Genomic DNA, 14,649 nt, shown 5'->3' with positions numbered 1-14,649 from the left:
GCATAATGTTACACAAAACATTTCTCGAACCTAAGATTTAAATCTATTTAAAGTCATGCCAGGTTTTATGAACTCACTTTCTCCCACTGTAACCCAATCCTTTAAGAAGGTTGTTCCCTTACAGCTCTAATCTCATTCTCTAATAATCACTAGACTATAATTGTTTTTTTAACCTTTTTTCCTTTTTCTTACACATGTGAACTATACCATCATTTCTTCAGAAATGTGTTGCCTAAAAAGTACTCAGAATGGGTTTTTACACTTTAAGAGAACTTTTAAGAAGCTTTGGTGGCTAGTCCATATGTTTTATCTTTTGGTCAAGGTCATTTATCTCCTATCTTCCTGATTGAGGCTAGGCTTCAGCACAAAGACATGCATCATGGCAGTATCACCACAATTCCTTTCCAATAAAGATTAACATTAGCTGGGTATAGCTAGCCCTTTTAAATGACAGAACAAGTCACATCCTACCCAATAATTCTTATATTTCTGTCAAAGAAATCCTTTAGGGTATAGAAACTGTGTATACCCTTTGATCTTGTAATACCATTACTGGTCAGTATCCCAAAGAGATAATAAAAAAGGGGAAGGATCTACTTGTCCAAAAATATCTATAGCTGCTCTTTTTGTGGTGGCAAAGAATTGGAAATTGAGGGGATGTCCATTAGTTGGGGAATTGTTGAACAAATTGTGGTACATGTTGGTGATGGAATACTATTGTACTATAAGAAATGATAAGCAGGATAATTTCAGAAAGAGATGGAAAGATTTTCATGAACTGATGCTGAGCAAAATAAGCTGAATCAGGAGAACATTGTACACAGTAACAGCAATAATTATATGATGATCAATTGTAAAAACTTGGCTACTCACAGCAATGCAATGATCTGGGACAATTTCTGAAAGACTTATGACACAGACTGCTATCCAGCTCCAAAGAAACAATTGTTGGAGTTGGATGAATGCAGATCAAAGCATACTATATTTCACACCAGTGTACTTATGATTTTATTTTAAGGTTTTGATTTTGTTTGAGTGTGCTCTTACTATAATGACCAACATGGAAGAATGTTTTGCATGATAATAAAAATAAAAAATAAAAGAAATCCTTTAGGATAAATTGCAAATACCTCTATTTGGTACAACCTGGCTCAAGACTATCTTTCCAGACCTATCACACATTATTTTCTACATGCACATAATATTCTATATTATGAGACAGGCTATTAGAGCCTATTGCTTGTTTCCTATATACAACATTCCATTTGCTGTCCTTGTGACTTTGAACAGGCAGTCTCCCATCCCATGTCTGGAATCTGGAATGTCATTGTTCTTCAGCTTCATCTTACAAAAGCCCAGGACATAGATCCAGTGCTACCACTTATATCAGGCCAATCCTGCTCCTTGCAGTTATTAGAGCCCGTCCCCTCCCCAAAACCACTTGGTATTTGCTTTCTATACAATTTTGTATTTATTCACCTATGTTCATTTTGCTTCCAACCAATAGAATGTAAGCTCCTCAATGACACAGAATGTTTCATTTTTGTCTTTGTGTCCTCAAAACCTAGCACAGGGTCTGGTACATAGTATGTAATGAATACTTTTTAAATTAAAAAAATTGTGAATATATAAATCATTCACATAAAAATTTTATGGGAAAGAAAATAGTGAATAAGAAAGCTAGCTTTCCGAGTCAGAAAAGCCTGAGTTCAAGTGTTGTCTCTTCCATAAACTAGATGTGTAACCCTGGACAAGTCATTCAGACTCTGAGTGTTCACTTCCTCACAGAGTACCCTCTAATACAGTATTATGGTGATAGAGTACAAATATGGTCCTACCAATATGGCTAATACAACAACAGATCTGTTCCAATTTATGTCTATTTATTATCCCCTTGTCCTCTCATCTTCAAATGTTCCTAGAATTATCTGGTTCAGCTAGTTCTCACACAAGTGTTTTGTGGGGTTATTTTGCCTTCAGAAGACTTTTTGTTTTGATAAGGCAATATCACTCATAATTTTCCATCATTGTTCTATAATATTTTGAAAATCAGTTTGTACTTAAAGTCAATGCTATCCTTAGCAGCTATGTCCATTTCCAGGGAGAAAAGTTAGAACAGAGGATTTGTTTCTTTACAAATTTTGTTGCCCTTGACATTTTTTAATAATAATTTTTAGGGGAGAAAAGTTACCACTGTGCACCAATACTATGTTTTTGTATTTTTTTAATTAATTTGGTAATTAATTGATTTCTCTTTGAGTAATGACTTAATTTCTACCACTCAAATGTAGGGAGTCCTAGGAAATAGCTACCCTTAGATATCACCCAAAACAAGCTTCCCAAAAGCCTCAAAACAATTATATAGTATTTTTAAGTTGAAGAAGATACTTCCAAAATCATTTCTGATCTCTTTTTGAAATGTCTAGTGACAGGAATACACATATTTCAACCTGGACTTTCATATCCATTAACTTCTTTGAAATGGTGATGAGATTCAGAAGCAAAGATGTTTGAGCAGAGATTGATCAGTGTAACATAATATATATATATATATATGTATATTCAAACATTTGATTATTCTATAAAATGCTAACTAATATCAGCTATGTGAGACTACAACCTTGGAATTCACATCTACTTAATTAAATATATAAAACGTGTACTCATTCAACACAGACATTTGAAATAAGATTGAGGCAACTCAAAACAATTTAATCCTTTGCCCCTATCCTTGATTTCACTGAAAGGGGCCAAATGTAAACAGAAAACTGTGCTTAAATTTGTCTGTAAATGGACTGTTTGAGGTAAAATGATACCTCTTTTCTCCTGTTGATAGATGTTAGAGAGATATCTCTGTGTGAAAATTCAACTATTTTTTTCAAACTCTGATTGCCCAAGATCAAATTGATTTGGTAATGCTGTTTTACTTTTTTTAAATGTTAACCCTATAGAGCAGGGGTTGGCAACCTTTTTGGCTGTGAGAGCCATAAATGCCACATTTTTTAAAATGTAATTTCGTGAGAACCGTACAGTGCTCACATTGCGCACTCCTGTAACAGCGCCTGAAAAAAATTGACTTTATGGCTCCTGCAGAAAGAGCCATACATTGCCGACCCCTGCTATAGAGTATAACCTATTTATTAGAATGATATTAATAGAACCCAGAGTTTGGGGAATTAAGTCTTTTGCAAAGGCTCTGGACTTCATTTTTTTTAAAAAAGAGAAAGTCTCCAACTTTCTGCTCTTGAAAATAGAGTATAACAACTCATTTCATTCCTCAAAGAATTTTCTTTAATGTCATGTTATTATCCAGAAGCTTTAAACTGGGTTTTTTTGCCAATGAATTAGGTGAAAACTCTTTTCCTTATCCATGATTGAGGTCCAAAAGAATATTTGAGCTATTTTTACACAATACTCCTTTCACCTTGAATTAGGAAAAGTACTGAAAAAATGGACCTTTTGGAGGAGAGGATGAAAACTGAAATTAATTCAAGTGCATTGAGTAATATTAGATAGTAATTTTGTAGCTACTGCATACATCAGAGTATAGCCAAATAGGGCTTTTTTCTCTCTGGCAAAACAGGAAGGTATGTGGATTCTAGGTCTCCTTTTAAAGCAGCACAAGGTCGGAAAATATGGAGCAAACTTTGGCAACATTTTCATTCCATATTAACAAAAGTCTCTAACCCATTAAAAAAAAGGAGACATGTGAATGAGGGTTCTTTGGCCTAATGATTATTCATGCCCTGAAAAAGGTACCATCTTCTGCCAGCTGAGTTGTGCCTCAAGAATCAATATGTTTTCTTATAAGATTCTCATTCCTCCCTTAATTTTTTTCTGCATATAATACACCCTGAGAGAAAGAAAATGAGCATAATACAGTGTAAAGAATATTGGATGTGTAGTCAGATCTCAGTTTGAGCACTAGCTCTGCCATTTGTAATTGATTGTATGAAACAATGGCTTATGAGACACAGGGCAAGTCACATAACCTCTTTGGGCCTCAGTTCTTCATCTGTAAAAGAGGAAAAGGAAAAATTTCATGACCTGCTTCACAGAGCTATCATAAAAATATTTCATAAACATTAAAGTACTTTAAACATTTGATTTATATTTCAAAAATCATGTTTCCTCCTCCAGAGAGGAAATCTGTTTATGAGTTAAGAATAGTTACATAAAACTTAGACTTGGAAAGAACATTAAAGATCAACTGGTCTAATCTCCTCATTTTCCTCCTCAAATGAGGAAACTGAATGCCAAAAAAGTTATTGGCTCGGCCTTGATCACAAAAAAAAACAAGATTCAGGATTTGAACTCAGGTCTTCTATATACAAATGCAATGTCAAAGGAAATATTGCTTAAACGTTCTCCTATCTCTAGTTCAGTAAGAATAGCCTACATCTGAGGCACAGAATCAAGGATCTTAGACCTATGAATAGCCTTAAAGAGTATAATAGCAGTGGTATTTATTATATAGTATGTTAGAAAAGACAATGAGCAGAAGAACTAATGATTAGGTTATTACTTTTTTTTTTTTTAAAAATGCTTAGAATGTGTCTCATATTCTGAGGCTTTTTAGATCAGATTCTAGTATTACTTTAGAAAGTAAAGTGATTTCTTTGCCTTTTGTAAGTGTACCTCCATTAAGGATGGTGGATGAATTCCTATGGATCACCAATTGACTCAGGGGAAAATGAAGCTTCATTTCTCAGGGGGAGGGAGTAGAGAAGGAGCAGTGAGGAAAGATAGGGCAGAGATCAATTCAATCCAGAAATACAGTTTCCTTTAGGTGGCAATGAGGCAGCCTCCCTTGACTGCAAATAAACCTTGGTCTTTTTGCAACGGATCTGTGAAAATCTGCCTTTCTCGCCAAAGGGAGATCTGCTGCAGAATTACTGTCGCACGTTGATATTTCTCTGTGTGTGCAGCATGCGGGAAATGTGACGTTCTCTGATAAATTCCTTGTAACTGTGTAGGCGAGGGGATCTAAAAATAAAAAGGGAATATCTATCATTAAGGTATCATTGCGCCATTCCTGCTATTTGAAGTCTAACATATTCCCTGAGCCTTCTGCTTTTTAAGCCTCCTTTCGGCATTTCGGGTGGGTATTTGCAGAAACTCGCAGCAGTGGCTCCCAAACCAGACCTCAGTGTGATTGGAAGGATGAGCTAGCTAATTATGGCAACATTTAAAAAAGGAAAGCCAAACACTCTAGTGGGCTCCTTGCTTTTCTCAGGTCACTGATGGAGCTATGAATAGGAATTGTTTTTATGACTCCTGTGGACACCCCCCCCCAGTGGATTAGGTGATACCTCTTTTCCTCATATGATTATTGAGTTCCAAAAGATCATTTGAACTATTTTTTCACACATACCCCCTTCACTTTTGAATTAGGAAAAAAAAAAGGTGCTGCAAAAAAATAAAAAACTAACCTTTGGAAGGAGAGAATGAAAACTGAAACTTAACTCAAGTGCACTGTGAACACTGGTCAGGCATAGAACTATTAAAATTAAAATTACTTCCAAGACTGATTATTGAATAAGATCCTATATAGTCCAATAGTTATGAATTTGAATTTATTTTTAAATGCCCTCTATAAGTTGGGGTGAGGGGAATGGGAAAGAATATATAGATATAGATATATATACATGCACACATACACATATGTGTATATATACATATATGTATCTGTGTTCTACAGCTATATTTATACGTGTGTGTAGTTTTGCTTTAATGCCCCTCGTTCCTGTACTGGTAGGACTGCGTGCGTGTGTCTGTCCGTGGTGCTGAAACTGGCTCTTCGAGGGATCCACATCACATGACTCTCCCCTTGGCTGGATCCAAAGCTCTAGAATCTATCAGATTTTCCAGCCGACTGGAAAGCCTAAGGCAAATTCTCCATTGAACGTGGCTCTGCGGAAGAAATGCTTTGGCTGGGAATAGCACATCTGGATTCAGGAAGCCGAAGCAAAGCATTATATCCTGGATTATAAATAGATATTTGGAGTAGAGAAAGGGGGAAAAAAAGAAAAGAGAGGCGAGAGGAGAGAGAGAGAGAGAGAGAGAGAAAGAGAGAGAGAGAGAGAGAGAGAGAGAGAGAGAGAGAGAGAGGCGGCTGGTTAGGCTCCTGCTTGTCAGGTAGTGAGTGTTTCCCTGTGTCTTAGTCTGGGAAAATGTAAGAATCCAGGATCTTGTTGGCTTCCAAACACAATGCAGAAAGGAATACGGTTGAATGATGGCCATGTAACCTACCTGGGGCTGTTGGCAAAGAAAGATGGAACGAGAAGAGGTTATCTGAGCAAGAGAAGCTCAGATAACACAAAATGGCAAACGAAGTGGTTTGCTTTGCTGCAAAACCTGCTCTTCTACTTTGAAAATGACTCCAGTTCCAGACCCTCGGGATTGTACCTGTTGGAGGGCTGCGTGTGTGACCGGGCGCCGTCTCCCAAGCCGTCCCTCTCAGGAAAGGAATCGCTGGAGAAACAGGTATAGGAACTCAGGGTGTACGGGGCAGGAGGAGGATGCGGAAAGTGTGGATGCGTACCTCTGTGAGAGACCTGAAGGGCTGGCAGGTCCCGAGCGCTAGAGCGATTCCATACATATACAAAAGCACGCGCGTCTAATATTACAGGGGCAAGGGTTTCTTTCAAGCGGGGAGGAGTGCCTTAGGAACTTTAACTTTAGCCCCTTCCTCCAATCTGTTAGCTAAAGAAGACAAGAATCTGCCACCTTCATCCTATTCCACTTCCACCCCTCACCCTGCAGCCAGGGAGAAGACAGGTGTTGACTTCTTTACTGGTTGGGGAGGGAAAGAAGTGACACAGGGTGAGACTGCAGGGGACCTGCTCTTCTAGTCTCTGGGAGAGAGGGAAATATTTCTATATCTACTTTTTTTCTCAGTCCTCTTAAAACTGATGCTGGGGAGGGGGCCAGTAAAAAGTGATTTAAAGGGTGGGAGGGGAGGAAGAGCGAAAAAGAAAAATTCGTCCCCATCCCTTAACCCCCTCCCCCCGTGCTCCGAGCGCTAGAGAGCTGAAGCTGGAGATGCCCAATCTGGTCTATGCCTCTTGCGCAGAGGACTGAGCCTAGAATTGTGCTATTCCCCTCCCCTCCATTCTACCATCCCCACCCCGCACTGATACTGCAGCCCCGATGCTGACGGGTCAACTGGGCTCCCTAGCCCTCCCAAGCACAGCCCACAATGAGGGATAGAAGGGGAGAGGGGAGAAGGGGAGGCAGGCTAGTAGATCACTTTTTGCTGCCCCTTAACAAACGGGGTTGAGAGAGGTGGTGGAGGGGCGGGAGGATGTTGGGGAACAGAGAAGGCATCTGATTGCAACGTGGGACTCCGCGCATCCCGAGTATTACCCTGAAGGAAGCTTTCCAGCCCTGCAGTGAGCTAGGCAGAAGCAAGGCTAGGCTACAGTAAGAGTCCTGGGCAAGGGGTCAGTCAGGAAGGGCCGCTACCCAGAGACGAGCTTGCAGGGCACTAACGCAGCTTACTGAGGCTAAAGTGCTGAAGCGGGCTCCTAAAGGGGTTTTTGAGGGTCTGTCCTTCAGGTTCAGTGAAGTTGGGGAGACCAGTGGACAGGAGCCATCCCCCAACCCCATCTTCATCCTCTCCTCCGCCTCTCTTCCTACTGAGAAATCAGCGGGCTTTAATTAGTCAGCTCCTTGCTACCCGACAGTGCCCTCAGATGGACACCGCGCCAAAGAGGCTCTGCTGCAGCGGAACCTGCCAGCCGCGGGCACTAACCCCTCCTCCTGCTACCGCTATCGCTGCCACCGCTGCTGCCCTCGCCTTCCCTGAGCTGCATGGCTAATGGGCACAACCAGGGCGGGGGTTCAGGCGCGAGCGCTCCAGAGGAGCGCGCCAGGCCAAGGGGAAAGATTTAGCTCTCGAACCCTACATATACTCACCTTCTCTGCTTCCCCTACCCACCCCAATTATTCATCCTCTGTCCTCAGCCCTTATTTACTAGTAATCTCCCCAAGCTTCAGATATGGAGGAGGTTGGGCCAGGTTCCACGCAACTGACTGCAAGCACCCCTACCCTGAAAACCACATCCTGGCTGGTGGTGATTGCTCTTTTCATGCCTCAGATTTACTGGACCTTCCCTAAATCTCCTGTCATCTGCGTTCTTTCCCCAACTCCACCTCTGGTTCGTTGACAGGTTATATGAGAATTCTGAGTGTCTAGCTTCCTTGGTACCTCAGGTGTTTTCTCACGAGCCCTCCCACCTTGGGCATGCCAATAGGCTATAATTATTCGTGTTTTCAACTTTGAGATAGGGTTGGAGTGAATGTTGTGAAGTGGGGAAGAATTGGTTACTTTTACTTGGAGGTACTCTATGCATCTCTAAATCTATTTGTGTTCTCATTATATGGTGGGAGGGAGAAGGCCAATGAATATTTTTTACCTACTCTATACTATAAGAAATCTTTTTCCAAAATACACCGATCCATCATGTGAACTGATTGGCCTCACCTTAAAGGATCCTTAAAGATACAGTCGTCCTGCCACTTTTCACAAGATGAGACAGTGGCAAGGCTTCATGGAAATAGCAATGGAGTTGCCTTCAGGAGGAGGTTCAAATCCAACCCTGTCACTACCTGTATGGGCTTGGACAAGTCCCTGAACTCTTTGAGCTATATCTTAAAAATTAGGGAGTTGGACAAACACCTAGCTCTAAATCATACTTTTGTGAATTTATCAATGACATGCAGAAAAGTGAAATGTCTTGGTCCATGTCACTTGTTAATAACAGTGGTGGAATTAGCACGGTGTCCTCTTCTCCACTCCAGTGTTCTTTCCTCCAAAACCTATTGATTTGACCTCAGAAATGAGTTTATCTAAAGGAAGTTCATTCCAAAAGCTTGGTGATGTTTGTCTGGTATAATGAAGGCTGCCTGTTCATTTGATAAGGCTGTGGAAGAAACTGAAAAATAGGAAGATCTTAAAAGATAGCTTTAAAAGAGCACCAAATCTGGAGCTAGAAAACCCCAATTTGCCATTGTGTACAGTGCTGTTGCACCTCAGTTTCCTCTTCTGTAAAATGTTATTGTATTATGCTAAGGACCTTTCCAGTTCCAGATCCTAAGATACTATGATTCTAGGCATTGCGTATATTTGAATCATGGTGTTGATGTACACCTGATTTCCCTCCTTGAAGCCTTAGATAGCGTTTCTGAAGGAATGGAAAACAAAGTGTGAGTGGTGGGGCAAGGCTGGAGCGAATATATATATGTGTGTCAGAGCGAAACCACAAGCAGGCACTTCTGGAATTATCTGCTGATAAGGGAGGCTTGTCAGATACCTGTGGATTGGGTTAAATATGTGGATGCACCCCAAATATACCAGAGACCAGTCCCAAAACATCAAGCAGTTCTGATTTACTCAAAATAGGTGTAGAATTGAAGAGAAAATGAGCATCAGATTACTTCAAATTGAGCTAAAAACATGGTCAAAGAATCTAGTTTCCAGCTTAATCCTTTCCCCTGAGAACAAGGCTATGTTAGTCCATCCCTTGGACCCCTGTTGCATTACAAGACACTACTAATTTGACTAACACATTCTAATTTGATTTTTAAAGCTTCATTTGAATGATAGCCATATAACCCACCAGGGGTTGTTAGCAAAGAAAGATTTTACAAGAAAAGGCCATCTGAGCCAAAGGAGTTCAGACAACACAAAATGGAAAATGGAATGGTTTGCTTCATTGCAAAACCTATTTTGCTATGAGAATGCTATTTCAAACATATGCCTACTATTAAAATATTAAAATAACCAAATAAAATATTAAAATAACCAAATCAGATTGACTATTTGCAAATCTGTTCCATTCAATCAGCATTTATTAAGCACTTACTATATATAAGGTACCATGTCAGAGATGCAAAGACAAAGTTCTTGTCCTCAAGGAGCTTATATTCTACTCCAATCATCTCTGAGATGATAAATTCCCACAGAATTAACCAAGGTAATACTTAGTCCAGGAAATTTAGACCTGGATTTTTCCTCCCTAGGGATGATCCTATCTGATAGTCTGAAATGTAAGGCTGTAACAACCATGGCCTTTCAATAGATTAACACACAAATAAATACATAGCACTTATAGAAGAAAAATGTAAATCTAAATTGCCATAGAATTCTGCACAAGAGATTAACCATCATGAGACAAAATCAGCTCAAAAGAACACCAAGGACAGTCTTGAAAGGGAGAAAGTCACAACGGAAGGAGGGAGAGCCAGTCCTAATCCCTCTACCTTAGTAATTATTTATTATGATCCTCAAGTTAGCAGAACAGCTAGCAGCGTGCTCTCCCCATCCTCCAACCCACTCCCACTGGCTGCCTCTCTCTGTCTTTGTCCCTGGGCCCTTGTCCCAAAGCAAGGGACCCAAGGCAATGATTGCATAGAGCATTCCCTAAAGATAGTTCTGCTGTTAGTGTTTAACTCTCTAATGTATTAACCAATAATTCTGAAATCCCAAAGTGAAAGTTAATTATTCAGTGAAATGAATAACTCAAGCCAAGCAACCAGCTTGGAATACTTATTTTATTGGTTTCACTCTTTATGAGCCTCCAAGGAAGGTGTAGACCAATGTATGAGAAAATATGTGTCCAGGGAAATTTGGGGCACTTTTTGAGTGACTAGATAAGATGTAATCATATCTTTGAAATATATATATATACATGTATATGTATATATAGTATGCAATGCTTTACTTTCTCATGTGCAGATACTTCATCTTATTTCTGTATTTCTTACCAAAAAATATCCCCTTGTTGTCCCTTTCTCATCAGCCTACAACATGAAGTATAATAACCAGAAGAATAAAAAAACCTAGCCCACTCTCTGGCATACCACATTGGCCAATTAGCAAGAACACTTTTTCTTCCTAAAAACAAAAACAAAAACTCTTGCCTTCTGTCTTAGAATTAGTACTGTATATTGGTTCTAAGGCAGAAGAGTGGAAAGAGTTAGGCAATGGGGGTTAAGTGACTTGCCCAGGGTCACACAGCTAGAAAGTGTCCAAGGCCAGATTTGAACTCTATGCCTGGCTCTCATTACACAGAGCCACCCTCTTGAACTATGATTAATAGGCAAGTTCCAGTCAACAATACTAACATAACCCAGAAATAGTAACACTACTAGATTTTTTTATCATTTTTGTAATAGCCTCTGAAGCATATATTCCTGCCTCCACTCACCTCCTGGTCTGATCCAGCCTTCATATTACTGCTGAAACAATCTTTTTTATGTACAAGTCTGGATCATGTCACCTCTCTACTAAGCAAACTTAAATAGTTCCCTATTAATTACTAAGTAATATTCAAGTTCCTTTTCCTGGTATTCCAAACCTCACCTTTTTAGTTTCATTTCATATTACTGCCCTCAAGGCTATCAATGATCCAGTCAAACTAAACTACTTATCTTCTGACCATATCTCTCTCCCACTTCCATGCCTTTACTCATGCCATTTCTCTTGGAGTTTGTGCCAGCCTTTCTTTGTTTATTGAATCCTTATTCATCTTTTAGAGACAAACTCAAATGTCATTTGCTCCATGAAACCTTCTAGTAATGACTAGATCTCATATAGAACTTTGTTTTACAACTCTCACATTAGTTTATTATGAAATATTGGGTATCAAAGTTATTTTATGTTTGTGTTTTATTGCTTTCCTAGGCTGTAAGCTTCATGAGAGCAGGCATAACTATCATATAAATTTTGTATCACTCACTGTTAGCACCCTTCACAGTATGCTGCAAATAATATTTTTTTTTAAAAAATGAATGAATTAATGTATATTATTCCCTCCCTAGATAAACTTAAATGTATTCTTTATTTCTAGAAGTTCTGGAGCATGTAAATATATATATATATGCATATATATTTAATATCAAGAACCTTAGTGTTAAGAGCACCCAGTAGTGCACCCTACCTTCTGTCATGTGCAGTTACTCCCCAGGTTTGTGGGAGTTTTGAGCTTTTGCCTATTCCAAGATTCAGTCTTCTCTTGCACACAAATAGCCAAGAACAGAAATGAGCCCACAGATGTTTATTAAGTAGCATTTGAGATACAGAGATGAAAGATGCTCTAAGTACTTACATTGCCAATGTCAAAATGTTTTCATGAAAGTTTCTGTCCAAGTCAATTAGTTTTGGGGGATTGGGGTTTGTTGGGTTTTTTTTCTTCTTTTCAGTCACTCTGCCAAAAGTTACAATCACAGAATTTTCAGAACTAAATGATCTAGCCTTACCTGCTAACTTTATAGATTAGAAAACTGAGACCAGAAAGAATAAGAAACACATATAAGATGATAAATGTTAGCCAGAGCAGGGTCTAGAATTTGATTTTCTTGCCCAGAGTCACTATGAAACCAGGAAAACCAGAACTGAGAGCACCTGAAGTCCTTTAGCAGTATAGAAACAACAGAGCTTAGCATTTAGCAATAATAGTTAATTTTGGAAGCACATAGGTTCTCGTGAGCTTCTGCCCTGTGAGTTTCTGATACCACCCCTGTCCCCAGGAGTAGTCTTGAACTGGTGTTCTAGGATCTCTGTTTCTTCCTCCATGAAGTGGTGTCCACTCAACTCCACTTGAAGAGACATTTTGTGCCACTTACTCCTAGTATGCAGTATTTGTCATAAATGAGAAACATTCAGTATAACTCTGCTTTCCTAGAAATAAAGGAGGCATTGCAGTGTAATAGGAAAAGGATTGACTCAACAGTGAGAGATTCTGGCTATGTGGCCCTGGGCAAGTAGCTTCTCTCCTCTAAATGCCAATTTTCACTTCTCTAAAATGGAAGAGGGGGAAGAATGAAGAAAGAAGAACTTGGACTATACCTTTCAGCTCTAAATAAATTTGGTTGAAGGATTTAATGTGAAAACAATGATATTTTTAAGGAGCTTGCATAAATGTGATCCTTAGTTTATTCAGTTCTTGGAATTATTTGGGGGACACTTGTGTACCACTGGTCAACAGGGTCACGCACTACAGTTAGAGAACCCCAGGTTAAAACTCAATCATATAGGTTCAGTCTCCAAACTTGAAATATAGCTATAAAGATATAAAACTTAAAACATTAGAACTTAGGCATGTTCCATATCACAAATGTTCAGTTTATACACAACACAATGAACTGGTTTTTGGTTAATGCATATTTCTGTCATCTTTGCAAGTCTTTTCTTCAGAATTAAATATATTACCATTCAATTACTTGAAACTAGAAAATAGAATTCTTCCATCCTACTTGTTATATGTTGGTAATCAGAACATTTATAAATTTCCAATCTCTGTTAACCTGATATTTTCCAATTCAGTCCAGCATAGGTCCCTAGTCTATATTGACACAGTTGCCATTGACCTAATGGTATTTTTCTCTAAAAATGTTCTCTACATTAGGGGCTATTAGCATATCAAAATTAAATTAAGTTTTAGAAAGTTAAAAATGTTTTCCAAGGCCAAACACATTTTAATGTTCAAAAGGTTCTTTAAAGAAAACAATAAATCAGTAAATAGTTATTGAGCACCTACAATTCATAAGGTATTGTCAAAGAAATGAATTATTAAATAAATAAAAAAGAATTTGTTGAAGATTATTTTGTTCCAATCACTATGCTCAATGCTAGGGTAAGACCTGCAAAAGTAAAGACTCTCTATGCTAGTTGCTGAATGTGCAGATACAAAATCCCAGTCCTCAAGGAGCTAACATTCATTGAGTATTCAACTAAGTAACTACAAAGGGAACTTGAAGAAGAACGTTAGTAGAGGAGAAAATCAGGGAAGGCTTTATATAGGATATGGCACCTGAGAGTCCTTAATGAAGTTAAAGATGGGAATAAGATATAAGTGAGTACATCCTATGCTGGGTGGGGAGTGGCTTATGCAAATTAATGGCATATAATTAGAAGTTGGGGAAAATTCAGGATTCTAAAGTGGAGGAATAACTATTCCAGTTTGGCTGAAATGTAGAGTATGTGGAGGAGAAAATTTGAAATAAAGCTGGAAAGATAGATTGGAGCAAGACAGTGGATTTGTTGTTGTTGTTCAGTACTGTCTGTCTGACTCCTTGTGAACCCATATGGGGTTTCCTGGCAAAGATATTTGAGTGCTTTCCCATTTCCTTCCAGCTCATTTTATAGATTTCAGGAACTAAGGCAAACAAGGTTAAGGGACTTGCCCAAGGTGACTCAACTAATAAGTGTGTGAGGTTGAATTTGAACTCAAGTCTTCTTGACTCCAAATCATGTGTTCTAGCTACTTCTCCACCTAGCTGTTCCAGATTGTGGAGGCCTCCCTTTAAATTCCAGGCTAAGAAATTTGATTTTAAGCAAGGATAAATTTTAACTTAAGTTTGTCTGAATTTTAAAAACACATTTTGGTAATTGTATTTCAATGTAATTGTTTTCCTTTATAATCTTGTGTATTTTATTTTATACATTTAAAAACATTTTTCAAGTAAGGGTTCATATGTTTCACCAGACTGCCAAAGGGCTCCAGGACACACACACACACACACACACACACACACACACACACACACACACACACACACCTAAAAATCATAGTTGTCAAAAGGTATTTGAGCAAGTGACATGGCACAGGCTTCAGCAACTGAGTAGAAGATAGATCAGAAAGG

The 14,649-nt window shown here is 38.8% G+C and overlaps 1 protein-coding gene across 1 annotated transcript in view; it reads left to right on the top strand.

The window, feature by feature from the left end:
* The first annotated feature begins 6,210 nt into the window (after positions 1 to 6,210).
* RASGRF1 (Ras protein specific guanine nucleotide releasing factor 1) overlaps positions 6,211 to 14,649 on the top strand; it is a 204,311-nt gene continuing 195,872 nt past the window's right edge. The window contains exon 1 of the mRNA XM_044660151.1: positions 6,211 to 6,486. Coding sequence (XP_044516086.1) covers positions 6,211 to 6,486 — 276 coding nt within the window. The remainder of the gene's footprint in view (positions 6,487 to 14,649) is intronic.

Source organism: Gracilinanus agilis, chromosome 2 (assembly GCF_016433145.1).
Source record: "Gracilinanus agilis isolate LMUSP501 chromosome 2, AgileGrace, whole genome shotgun sequence".
Classification (NCBI taxonomy): Eukaryota; Metazoa; Chordata; class Mammalia; order Didelphimorphia; family Didelphidae; genus Gracilinanus; species Gracilinanus agilis.
Note: the sequence above shows the minus strand (reverse complement) of the source record. Positions and strands in the feature narration are given on the sequence as shown.